This window comes from Oncorhynchus keta, chromosome 4 (genome assembly GCF_023373465.1).
Source record: "Oncorhynchus keta strain PuntledgeMale-10-30-2019 chromosome 4, Oket_V2, whole genome shotgun sequence".
Taxonomy (NCBI): Eukaryota; Metazoa; Chordata; class Actinopteri; order Salmoniformes; family Salmonidae; genus Oncorhynchus; species Oncorhynchus keta.
The window spans coordinates 66,080,225-66,093,731 of record NC_068424.1 but is presented as its reverse complement, the minus strand read 5'-3'; the positions used below and the strand labels follow the sequence as shown (position 1 = coordinate 66,093,731).

Here is a 13,507-nt window from a genome sequence, read left to right as displayed (position 1 = left end):
CAAATCCTGAGTCTATCTTGAGCTGGTGTAAACCTTATCTTTTCTGTGCAAGTCCAGATATGAGGTTCGCCCTGTCTCTGTACAGTATAACCTTGTGTCAAGTCAATCTTGCTATCTGTGTAATTTGCTGACATTATGTCCACAGTCGACCTTGAGCATATGAGGACAGTGAAGGCTGACAAACACCAGCGCTTCTGCCAAGAGAACAGCCTCATCAGTCAGTTCGTATCTGCCAAGTCTGGAGACTCGGTGAGTTGGTTTACCTAGTAAATCACATCAAAAGTGGCACACACGCACTATATATATATATATATATATATATATATATATATATATATATATAATAAATAAAAATGGCTACTGAAATACTGATGTTTTACCAATAAGAAGATGTATTGCTGCTCATCTCTCCTCCTTCCCTTCAGGTGTTCCTGGCATTTCAGAGAGTGGCTGCAGAGATTCTGGGGGTGAAGCTCAATAAAGCAGAGATGGAGCAGTCCCAGGTGAGCCATTAGGCCTTTTATCTCACATTTCCCAGAGAGAATTGACCCTTCGCAAAGCCCTTCCCGCCTTGGTTACTGTTGCAACCTCAGACAACATTCCCCCTTCTAACAACTGGCGAAATCCCCTCACAATGATCTCAAACTGTGTTTTTAATACACAATTAAATCAAACTCCTTTATGTTGTGGTGGACTTTCATTGTGATCATTTCAATCACAGGAACCTGGTAAAATGAAGGTTGTAGTGTGTCGAGCCACCTGATGGCTCTGAATGCACTGTTAGCATGCAGCCAAAGTTACTAACCACGTTTGGAGCTAACTAGTGCTAACTAGTGCTCTCAAAGCCTGATATCCTGATGTTGACAGCAGATGAGTTCTATTCATAACATGGCTAATTTACAGTGAGCTCCAAAAGTATTGGAACAGTGTTTTTTGTTTGTTTTGGCTCTGTACTCCAGCACTTTGGATTTGAAAGTATACAATGACTATGAGGTTAAAACAGCTTCTATCTCAAGGCCATCAGACTGTTAAACAGCCATCACTAACACAGAGAGGCCGCTGCCTACATACAGAGAAGTCATTGGCCACTTTACTAAATGAATCATTAGTCACTTTAATAATGCCACTTTAATAATGTTTAAATATCTTGCGTTACTCATCTCATATGTATATACTGTATTTTATACCATCTATTGCATTTTGTCGCTCGGTCATCACTCATCCATATATTTATATGTATATATTATTTTTCCATCCCTTTACTTACACTAACGTTCTAAAGTTTGGGGTCACTTAGAAATGTCAAGCATTTCGCTACACTCGCAATAACATCTGCTAATCATGTGTATGTAACCAATAACATTTGATTTGACCTCTCATCATTTACAATAACAGGGGAGGTTAGCATTTTGGGGGGAGGGTATGATATTTGTGCGTCTAACTTTCTCACTCATCATTATTCATGATTCATTCAGGATTATTGGTTACCATGGTAGCATCCACATTAATGTACAAGTGTTTAGACTATTCTTTTTATAATACAAGTGATTCCAAAATGACATAATACATTATTTAACATTAATTTCTATGGGCACAAAATAATCTGAAACACAACCAAAACAAACAGCAAATGCGTCCAAGTTTGTAGAGTCACAATAATCATTGTGTTTTAGGAATATGGTCCAAAATATTAAACTTTTGACTACTTTAATACACATAAGTGAATTTGTCCCAATACTTTTGGTCCCCTAAAATGGGGGGACTAAGTATAAAAAGTGCTGTAATTTCTAAACAGTTCATCCGATATGATTGAAAATACCCTCCAAATTAAAGATTTTTAACATCATAGTCATTGTATCATTTCAAATCCAAAGTACTGGAGTGCAAAGCCCCCCAAAATGTCACTGTTCCAATACTTTTGGAGCTCACTGCAGCAAGGTAATATTCATTTTGAAAAAATAAGTTATATTAACTGGCTGGCTGGCTGGCAGCTATACAGTGACTAGCTAGGGTTAACATTGGCTGGTCAATGAGACTGAGAGCTAGCTAACCAGCTGAGCTAGCAAACAATATAACAAAAGTATAATTTCAGATTAGAAAAATAACCCACCAGGCTCTGCATTTCAGATCACAGTACCAGTACCCCGGTGCACTGTTAAGTTATTTAGCCATTTTAAAATATTTGTTTTTGAATGAAAACTCAGTTTTTGTAATGCTCCCATGGTTTTCATGTGTTTCAAACGTGAGCTTGCCCAAGGTGTCGGAATCGATGACCGTTCCTATCAATTGGAGCGATGCTATTGGTTGCCCAAAATTCTGGGTCGGGGCTTAGCGAAGGGTAAATTATGTAGCAAGTCATGTTGTCATTGTTTAGATGGTTTCTTATAACCACACAAGGTCAAACAGTATGTGCCAGGTCACAGGACCCTTGTTACTCAAGTTATACTGTACCTGCGACTGTCCATCTGTAAATACAGCCACATTGACGACGTTAGAGCCCAATCGTGCGTGAGGTGAGAGGTGAAGAGGTTGGCAGTGTAGGGTGGGAAGGTTAGGATGCGTCCTCTGATTTATTGAGCTTATCTCCCTCCGAGCTCGGCCTCTGTGAACCAGCCAGACCAGGTGGCCCCGTCACTGGTGACAGAGGTGGGATTACTCAGGGCACCTCCCCCAGAGGCATTCATCCTGCTTGTGATATGACTGGTCGGTGCCACGCTGGCTAGAGAGTGGCTGATGAGGCTGGGGCTATGGGGAGGTCAGTACCCGAAGAGAAGGGAGAGGACTAAGGGAGCGAAGGCTAGGAGACAACTCTCAAACACACTTCCACCCCCACCCTGCCTCTTTTGCTGTCAACAGACAGGCTAATGAAGGTGTCCATCTCCGCTCCCCTCTGTCACCTCCCATGATAGCTACCTCAATAAACCCAAGTGCTTTAATCCAAGCTAAACAAGCTGGATGAGTGGTCTGATCTAGGGCTTTTGAGGTGACTGTATTACTGCCACACCAGCAGTCATGAGTCATGACGTGACCATAGAGTCATGGTAATCTCCTCTTATGCACTCTGGACATTCTGACATCAATACAAATGTAATGGAAAATCACATCAAACACTTATCATCAAAACAGTATCGTGCTTTTGAAACTCGCCTCATTGTGATCGATCAATTTGAAGAAAGAAGTTTAATAACAGGTTGAAACTGAGTGGGAAACATGGTTATTGTGGATGTTGTTTCAAAGCCTAACACAACAAAATGGACAGCGCTTTCTAATGTGATGATTCATTCAAAACACCCATACACATACTGTATTAGAGCTTATACATACTCACAGGCTTATGAGCCTGAAAAAAAACCTATATTAAAATGATTGTGCCATAATACAATACATAGCCTATTGTGTATTACACACAGCAGAATTTTTATTTATTTTTTAAACTGGTTTTAAGATGTCTTTGGTACATAATTGGTCTAGCCTATACTCCAAAATTAAACAAATGCTATTAAATTATGAGTTTGGACTGTAATATTATGCATACTGGATGGATTGGTTATCTTATGATACACTACAAACTGTCAATCCATGAGTCTGGGAGAGAACTTATAGGCCTAGGCGATGCTGTTGCTTCATTGATTGTGCAGGGTGGTTTACGGAGTTAGCCTACACTTATAGTGAATTTGTATTTGATTTTGAATAGCCTAGTAATGGGGCATTTTTTAAATATTTTGATAATGAATAGGCTGACACATTACATTTAGCTACAGAATATCTCACCACTGTGCATTTCCATCTCTTCCTCTCTCTCCTTCATTCCTTTCTCAAGTGCTCTGTCACACAGTGTGCTCCTCAAACATATGTGGAGTGAAATAGGTGTTCTTATAAGCCCAGACATTTCTTTATGTAATCCCGTGTGAAAGCAGGGTATTGATTGTTGCTCATATTAAGCACATGCTCTGCTATAAAACCAGAGTAGTCTACCCGGCATGATTTGAAAAATGAACAGACTTTCTCAAATCATCAATAGCCTATATTCGCATCATGTAGCCCATATATGTTTGACATTCTAAGGTTTGTATCATTCACAACTAAAGTTGCCAAACAACTCTAAATCTTGCATATAGGACCTGTTTCAAATGATTACTTTTACGCTCAACATAGCTACTTCATATTCACACTCCACCCGGAATGGAAAAAATATCCTTTCTATTTTATTCAGCTAAGTTCAATTATATTATTTCTACTATAAAAACATATATAAAATAATGGCCTGGGACTTATAAGCATATGTTGTTAGCTAAATGAATAAGCCTACAGCCTATGGCATGGAGCATAGTCGGGGAATGTAACATACAGAAGACCAACTCATATTCTATTCTTCTGAAATACATTTCTTACCATAAGATTTCTTTAGACCTGCCTAAAATAAATTGATTTATTGTGATGGTGATTTATTCAACTTTTTAAAATGTAGATGTTCCGAAGGCGCACATGAGTGGCTTGTATGTGGCTTGTAAGCGTGGAGACCTAGAAATGCTAAATGACTTTGTTTATTAACGGTCAGTTGCAAAAAGACTGCCGTCTCATGGTATGACAATAACTGTCTGACACAATTTCATGACCGCCCTAGCCTGTCGCAGAGACGTAATCTATGATGTTTATGGGTCACTTCAGGGATGCAAGTCCAAATAAATGTTTATACATAAAATAAGTAATATTTTAGTGGAGTGAAGACTATCCCACTTCAATGGTGTATCTTCATCTTGGATAGAGAATGGGTCAGGTTTCTAGGCTACAGTAGTTGAAGGCCTCAACATTCACTGGAGCTAGACACAGACAAAGAAAATAGAAGTAGAAAGAAAAGAAGTAAAGATAAAAATTAATTGGGGGGGGGGGGTGATTGTCTGCCAAAAATATCTTGTTGTGGTGCAGTGTTATCAATGGGAGGAGTGATGTTCTGATTTGTAGCCAAATGGATTTGGGGAAGGAGGTCAAGGGCAGCTCCAGGTTATTGTTGGGAGGCAGGACAGCCTGATTATCAGCTGTCAGGTTTAGAGAGCTGTACATGGGGGTCAGGGACCCTGACAAGATCTTATCGGCCTGGGAGCCCACTCCATCATGGTCCCCTGTCTGGAAGATCAGATACTGGGGCCGCTGATCACTCACAGGGTCCGACACCAGGCATCGGCAGCTCGTTAATCAGAATAGCCAACCAGTGCCTGGGTTACAACCACGATCTCTGCTCTTTGCTCACTGCCCAATCCAGGTCTGAGGTCTAACTGTAAGTTCAGAAACCGTTCGCCCAATTACTGCTACTCAATATCCAGGGCCCGTATTCATAATAAAGCTTCTCAGAGTAGAAGTGCTGATCTAGAATCAGTTTAGCCTTTTAGATCATAATTAATAAGATTACATGGTCATGGGGGGGAATGGTTAATTTAAAACTTGGCATTGTAACATGTTAGTAGATGAGGAGCTGAGAATGCACACCCCAAAACAGTTAATGAAGTGCACACTAGTGGCTTAAACTTAAACAAATGTAAAATCTCACTCCCAGATCTTTATAGATAAACCAACCAATACTTTGGCACACCATTCATATCAGGCTGGGAGTATTCTAATATATGAGTGTTCTTCATTTGTACATGGAGAAATGTCATAAATGTATCTTGTTCATGGACATTTGGCTGTGTTACCCGGGAAAATGTCGTTAGTATGTTCTTCTGTTAAATCCATTTGTCTTTCTCATTTCTCTCCGTCTCCTCCACGACCCTGTCTTCACCTTTCCCCATCCTCCATTCCAACCAACTGTACCTCCCGTCTGCACCTTTGTTTTCATTCCTGTCTTCTCTCTCTTTTCATTCCACACCTCATTTCCTCTACCCACGCATCTCCTTTTCTATCCCTCTCTCCTGCCTGGTTTTGTCTCCTTCCATCTCTCTGCTGGTGTGGTGGTGTGTTATGCTGCTCAGAGGATCGTGAAAGCTGAGCTGGTGGACTACCCTCAGGACGAAGCCCCCATTAGACAAGAGACCAATCAGAGCAAAATCTGTTCTGTTCAATAATTGGAAGTATGTTTACACAGTCACACATAGATGTATTTATCTCCTGAAATATATCTATTAGTGCCTGGTGTAAAAACACAATTAAAGCATCTTATAAAGTGGTTGTGGTGGCAATGGTAGCTGTTTTCATTGTATTTTAATTGTGGGAATTGAGTTACAGTTGAACTCGGAAGTTTGCATACACTTAAGTTGGAGTCATTAAAACTCGTTTTTCAACCACTCCACAAATTTCTTGTTGACCAACTAAAGTTTTGGCAAGTCGGTTAGGACATCTACTTTGTGCATGACACACAAGTCATTTTTCCAACAATTGTTTACAGACAGATTATTTCACTTATAATTCACTGTATCACAATTCCAGTGGGTCAGAAGTTTACATACATTAAGTTGACTGTGCCTTTAAACAGCATGTCATGGCTTTAGAAGCTTCTGATAGGCTAATTGACCTCATTTGAGTCAATTGGAGGTGAACCTGTGGATGTATTTCAAGGTCTACCTTCAAACTCAGTGCCTCTTTGCTTGACATCAAAATCTAAAGAAATCAGCCAAGACCTCAGGGAAAAACATGTAGTCCTCCACAAGTCTGGTTCATCCTTGGGAGCAATTTCCAAATGCCTGAAGGTACCACTATCATCTGTACAAACAATAGTATGCAAGTACCATGTGACCACGCAGCCATCATACCGCTTAGGAAAGAGACTCATTCGGTCTCCTAGAGATTAATGTACTTTGGTGCGAAAAGTGCAAATCAATCCCAGAACAAAAGCAAAGGACCTTGTGAAGATGCTGGAGGAGACGGGTACAAAAGTATCTATATCCACAGTAAAACGAGTCCTATATCGGCATAACCTGAAAGGCCGCTCAGCAAGGAAGAAGCCACTGCTCCAAAACCGCCATAAAAAAGCCAGACTATGGTTTGCAACTGCACATGGTGACAAAGATCATACTTTTTGGAGAAATATCATCTGGTCTGATGAAACAAAAATAGAACTGTTTGGCCATAATGATCATCGTTACGTTTGGAGGAAAAATGGGGACGCTTGCAAGCTGAAGAACACCATCCCTACCGGGAAGCGCGGGGGTGGCCGCATCATATTTTGGGGGCGCTTTGCTGCAGGAGGGTCTGGTGTACTTCACAAAATAGATGGCAGCATGAGGGAGGAAAATTATGTGGATATATTGAAGCAACATCGCAAGAAGCAACATCAGTCAGGAAGTTAAAGCAAAGTAAAATTCACCCAATATAATGTGGGAAACTTGTGGAAGGCTACTCAAAATGTTCGACCCATGTTAAATAATTTAAAGGCAATGCTACCAAATACTAATTGAGTGTATGTAAATTCTGACCCACTGGGAATGTGATGAAAGAAATAAATAATTCTCTCTGCTATTATTCTGACATTTCACATTCTTAAAATAAAGTTTTGATCTTAACTGAACTAAGACAATTTTTACTAGGATTAAATGTCAGGAATTTATTTGGGTAAGCTGTAAGTAAACTTCCGACAATTAGCATAATTTTCTGGAATTTTCCAAGCTGTTTAAAGGCACAGTCAACTTAGTATATGTAACCCACTAGAATTGGTATACTTTGAATTATAAGTTAAATAATCTGTCTGTAAACAATTGTTGGAAAAATGACTTGTCGTGCACAAAGCAGATGTCCTAACCAACTTGACAAACCTATAGTTTGTTACCAAGAAATGTGTGGTTGTTGAAAAATTAGTTTTAATGACTCCAACCTAAAGTGTATGTGAACTTACGACTTCAAGTGTATTACTGTATTTACTGTAGATCAGATCTTTACTGTAGAGAAGATTTTCCATCTTTATTTTTACCACAACATTCATCCATTAGCTTCCATACTTCAGTTTACATGTTTTTCTGAATCGGACAAATTTAATACATTTGAATTATACAAGTAAGCTCTGGGGCCTGGGAAGGAAGACCTGGGGTCTGCTTTAAGTTGTCCATATAGATTTCTGGACTATGCCAGAACAAATGAAAAATATTTAGTAGTATCATTTAGGTAATTTAATCTTAAATTGGGTAATTTGTGAATAAATCAGATGGATTTTCTAGTATGGAGGCAACTTTCTCATGTTTTGCCTTTGTTTATGTCTGTCTTTATGTCTGTGTGTTTCCATAGTGTGTGGTGAAGGCAGATATCGTGAACTACAGTCAAGAGCCTGTGGCGAGGACAGTCAACCCCCCGCGCAGCTCCATTTGTGTGGTGCAGTGACCCCCTCTCCCCCCACCTTCCCTCTTGCCCCTCCACAAGCTGAATACAGCAGTGAGGGCCTCTGACCAGCAGGCTGCCCCAACACACTGGCCCATAGCCAGAGCAGGAGAATTGAGCTGGCCTGTTTCTTTCTGCTGAACACACACACACACTGATTCCTCCCTTTGCTCTCTCAACGCACAAGTCTTCAGAAAGGCTGTAATACAGTATTTCCTTTTTTTATAGGTTTTTAGGGTCATCGGACCAAGTGCGGCATATTTTAAGATTTCTATATGAGAATCTCTCTGTATGTACAGTATGTAAATTTACAGCGACCCCACAGTATATTCCTGGTTTCAGTATTTAATATATTTTCTTGAATTATTTGTTGAGTAGTGACCAGCTTTGGCTACAGCAGACACCTGTTGAAAGTTATTATGAAAGGAAATGGGACCTCAGCAGTTTAAACACATTTGTCAGTGTTTATTTTATTTTTGACAAACTGTTACTATTTTGACATCTTTTTTTCTACTATCTTCATTGTCAATTATTCTTTAAAGGACCATTTGATTGTATATAGATATGATAAGTTGGTTTCTATAACAGAAAAATATACATAAACCACTGTTTTCCAAAATGTATTTTTAATGATAGAATGTGTTTTCCCTCTGCTGTTGTGTATACAGATGCCATATCTTAATTTGATCATCCTGTTGCAGGAACTTTCCTGCAAACTTGTAGTGTTTTCGACATTTAAAAAGGCTTCTAAAGCTAGTATTTTCCACTTTCAGACTTACTTTGCCATAACGGAAAATGTATCAACCCCTACAAATAATGTCCATTAATTATAATCGCATAACAATTCCTGTTGCTGCAGGATTATTTTCCTGCTGTGTGAAACTGGCGCAAATTAAGGTCCGATATCTGTATGCTAAATATCAGGATTAGTTCTATCGCTCTGTGGTACTGTCCACACCTCCCACTACCCCCTCTCCCACAGCTCCCAGTGCTGAAACAGGAGTGGTGGGATGAGCCTGGGTAGGTTGGTGGGGCAAGGAGCTATTTGGGGGCAGAGAGTGGTGAAGAAAGAAGGGGCTGCTTCATTGGTATACAGATGTACGATTAAGCAATCAGGCCCTATGGGGTGTGGTATATGGCCAATATACCACGGCTAATGTCTGTTCTTATGCACAATGCATGCACAATGCAACTCTGAGTGCCTGGCTACAGCCCTTAGCTGTGTTATATTGGCCATATACCACAAACCCAGAGGTGCCTTATTGCTTTTATAAACTGGTTACCAAAGTAATTAGAACAGTAAAAACAAATGTTTTATCATACCTGTGGTACATGGTCTGATACACCACATCTTTCAGCCAATCAGCTTTCAGAGCTCAAACCACCCAGTTTATATGGTCTGTTATACAACATGTGAGTCTAATCATGGATGCTGATTGGTTAAAACCGCATTCCAGCCGGTGTCTATTCCACAAGTTACCACCGGCTAAATCTATGACATTAACATGCCTATTTACTCTGTTCCATCTGACTGCACAATCCACTTTCTCATCAGCCTAGCCAAGCAATTTATAAACTTGAGCTCCACTATTAAAAAACATACAGACATAATTTCTTTTAGACTAACATTTGATTTTCAACAGCAGAGATTTGTATACTGTAAACCTTGCTATCTGTCTCTCTGACATTTGCAACATTGTTTCAATATCAAATTCAATCTCCAGCTGTCCCATAATATTGAATGTGTTTGGATGAGACCGGCAGGCAGTGTTTCTTAGTCAGTCACAGTCATGAATCAGCTCGCATCCTTTTTATGGATATGTACAAATAAATGTAAATTGAAAAAAGTTCAAACAAAACTAAGTTCAGCTAGTTTGCAGTCTTTCCAGCTTCAGTGTGAAGTGATTGTGTTAGCTGTGTTGTTGGCTAGCTCCTCTGAACAACAGTGTCCTGACGAGGGAGCACATTTTCTATGCCAGGTGAAATCGCACATCATTTGCTCCTTATTATTGATGTATCCAAATAAATGTCACTAGAAAACTGCTTATGCAATTGCAGCTACTTTACTGTTATTCTGACTGTAAGTTAGTCATAGTTGGCTAGCTAGCAAGCAAGGGATAAGAACGTTGCCAGGCAGTATGGCAATGGACCATTTAGGAACGAACGACTGGGTCGTGCCAATAGATACAGAACAAAAACACTGAACGACTGGATCGCGTCTCTGGCAACTGAACCAATAGAACGAACAACCGGCTTGGGTAGTAACCCTAGATTTATGTCGGGACTATATCAGGTGGAAGGATTAAATAGTATGAATACATTTATGAAAAGAACGTTTTTAATGAAAATATGTAAATCGTTATTTGAACATGTTGGTAACCCGTTGTATAGACTCGATAATGACCTCGAAGCCGGTGTTTGGAGGATATATTGACTTTGTCTCGGGCCTAGCAACACCCGTGTCAATATATCCTCCAAACACCGGCTTCTCGGGCATCATTACTTAAATATACCACGGCTTTCAGCCAATCAGCATCCAGGAGCCGAACTACCCGGTTTATTATCTTGATTTGATCACTCATTTGTTGATGAGAATTTTTCTGCGCCGCAGGAAATGCAGATGAGCTTTGTGATTTACATAAATTCACTGAAAACTCACACCAACACACAGTTATATTAGCAGTTTTGCATTTTTCGTGTAGCCTCGTTTTGCCCAACCACCGATCAAGCAACATTATGGAAAACTTTCAAATCCTGTTGCTGCAGGATTATTTTGCTACGACAATACTGTTCAAAGTAAGATCCAACATCTGTAAAAACAATGTGCTGAATGTAAAATGAACCGCTGGCTTTATTTAGAGTGTGCTCAAGGAATATGTCACTATAAAATATAGCTTCTGCATTCTTAGTGCTCCACACAGTGCCCTTCTAAATGGAAAGGTTTAGATGTTTAGGCACTGTAGTCAATGGAAACTAGTTTTATTTCACTTGCCAATTAGCAGCTTGCTTGAACAACTGTGATTTCCCACTACTTTCAAGACGTAATAATAACATTAATAACAGATGTTAGTTAGAAAAAATAAACTTTGATTTAACCTGATCAATCAGGAATTTCAGTTTTTCTGCCTCTCTACATTTGTGAAATTGACCAATTACCCAAAAAGTATCTCTTTTCCTGATTTTATATTTTTGTGTTGATAACATCTTTAATTGAAGCATCATTCGGTTTCATGTGATTCATATCAAGACCGTATTTTTGTGGAAAACCTATGTAGTGCTAGTTGAAATATATTTGGCATAGAACAATTCTGTTGCTATTTTTAACCTTGACAATGGATAAAAAATTTAATCTGAACTGGATCAGCTTAAAGGTATGATAATTAATCTTAGCTGTATGTTTATAGCCTTACTCAACTGTCTGTTGTAGAACAGAAAAGACTGCCATGAAGAACTGCTTTGACACGTGAAATGTCTTCATAGGATCTTCATCTTGTCCAAACAAGCTGAATAACAGCCAACTTACACTCGTATAGAAATATGTTATATCTATAACCTAAAAGGGTTCTTTGTCTGTTCCCATGGGAGAACCGTTTCAATAAATATGTTGGGTTCCATGTAGAACCCTTTCCACGGTTCCCTCATGGGGACAGCCAAACCATTTTTTGGAACCCTTATTTCTAAGAGTGTATACATACATACATTATAGGCATGTGTTTGTACTCGTCCCTGCTTTGTCTTGTAGTTTGTATTTGTCAAAATGTTTTCTTCGACCGCTATGTTGTACTTGCACACAGAGAATGTCAACATTTGTATTTGTAGTACAACAGAAAATACATGACAGGACATGGTTGGATTTTACTCTGTAAACCATGGTGTTCGCCTTGTGTAAATTATATATTTGTAAATCATCTGCATTGTTTTGTGGAAGATCTTATTTATAAAATGCTGTTCTCATTTCAGTGAGATGACAAGAACTCCTCTTGTTGGATGTAATTGCCTTTGTGTCATAAACACAATCTAAGAGTTAAGTATGAAAAATAATGGTATATCCTCTGTAGACTTAGAAAATGGTTGTTTTAATGAACATTCAAAAGTGGTACAGACATAGTGTTTGTATATAAACAAAAGTGCAATAGTTTATATATTATTACTGGTGCATATAGTTTCCTAGGTGGATTTCAGGAAATAATTATATTAGTTTGTGAGGTTAGTGTGAGTGTATGCTTCATTACCTGTGTGTGTGTGTGCATGTGCGCTGTCATGCAGGCGCACACACTTGTAATGGATTGACATGACTGATGATGACTGATCACAATGTGATTTTCCTACATATTGCTGTACATTGGTCTGGACACACAATGTGCTTAATTTGTGCATATTTATCCTGTAAAACACCATTATCTAAAACAGATTTTAAATTGGGTGGTTCAAGCCCTGAATGCTGATTGACTGAAAGCCCTGGTATTTTTACTCTTCTAATTATAAATTGGGATTTATTAAGAACATCAGGTTCAGCACTACAGAATAGTCCATTAATTAATTAAGCAATAAGGCATGAGGGAGTGTGGTATATGGCCAATATGCCACGACTAAGGGGTGTATCCAGGCATTCTGCGTTGTGCATTTGAACAGCCCTTAGCTGTAGTATATTGGCCATATACCACACTCCCTCAGGCCTTATTGCTTAATTAATTAATGGACTCTATTCTGTTGTGCTGATCCTGATGTTCTTAATAAATCCCAATTTATAGTAAGATGAGAGGGAACATTGGCTGTTCCCATTCCAAAGGTGTACAATGAGCAACTGATAAAGTGAAGTTACGGAGTAATACCCCTCAGCATGAAATAAAGGGACTGTCATCTATGGATATGCACAGTATAATGATGTGTAGTGGCCCAAGGCCACAGTGCCATTTTTCACCCCAGGTGGGACAATGCAAACCAATAGAATGGGGCCCCATGAGACCGGAGGAGCTTGGTGAGATGGAAGGTCAGGTAACCTAGCTATAGCAGATTAAGGATCCATGAGAAATTTAAGCATAGGAGGCAACCCCCCCCATACAGACTGAGTTAAGACTCCAAAAGCTAATGAGGCACCTGGCTTTTGTTCCTTAAATCTGCACTGAAACGGGTCCTACAGATGTTCCAAATGCCAGCCGTTGTATTAATTAATCACTTAAATAGTTAGGTCTTTTGTCCTCTTCACAAA

General features: G+C 39.3%; 1 protein-coding gene across 2 annotated transcripts in view; it reads left to right on the top strand.

The window, feature by feature from the left end:
- LOC118380877 (ras-related protein Rab-28-like) overlaps positions 1-12,206 on the top strand; it is a 77,168-nt gene extending 64,962 nt beyond the window's left edge. Inside the window, exons 5-8 of one of the 2 annotated variants that reach the window (XM_035767852.2) lie at positions 146-249; positions 426-503; positions 5,967-6,065; positions 8,209-12,206. In XM_035767852.2, the coding sequence (XP_035623745.1) occupies positions 146-249; positions 426-503; positions 5,967-6,059 (275 nt within the window). In that variant the 3' untranslated portion in view covers positions 6,060-6,065; positions 8,209-12,206. The remainder of the gene's footprint in view (positions 1-145; positions 250-425; positions 504-5,966; positions 6,066-8,208) is intronic. The other variant, XM_035767842.2, reaches the window with a different exon arrangement.
- Positions 12,207-13,507: the final 1,301 nt, after the last annotated feature.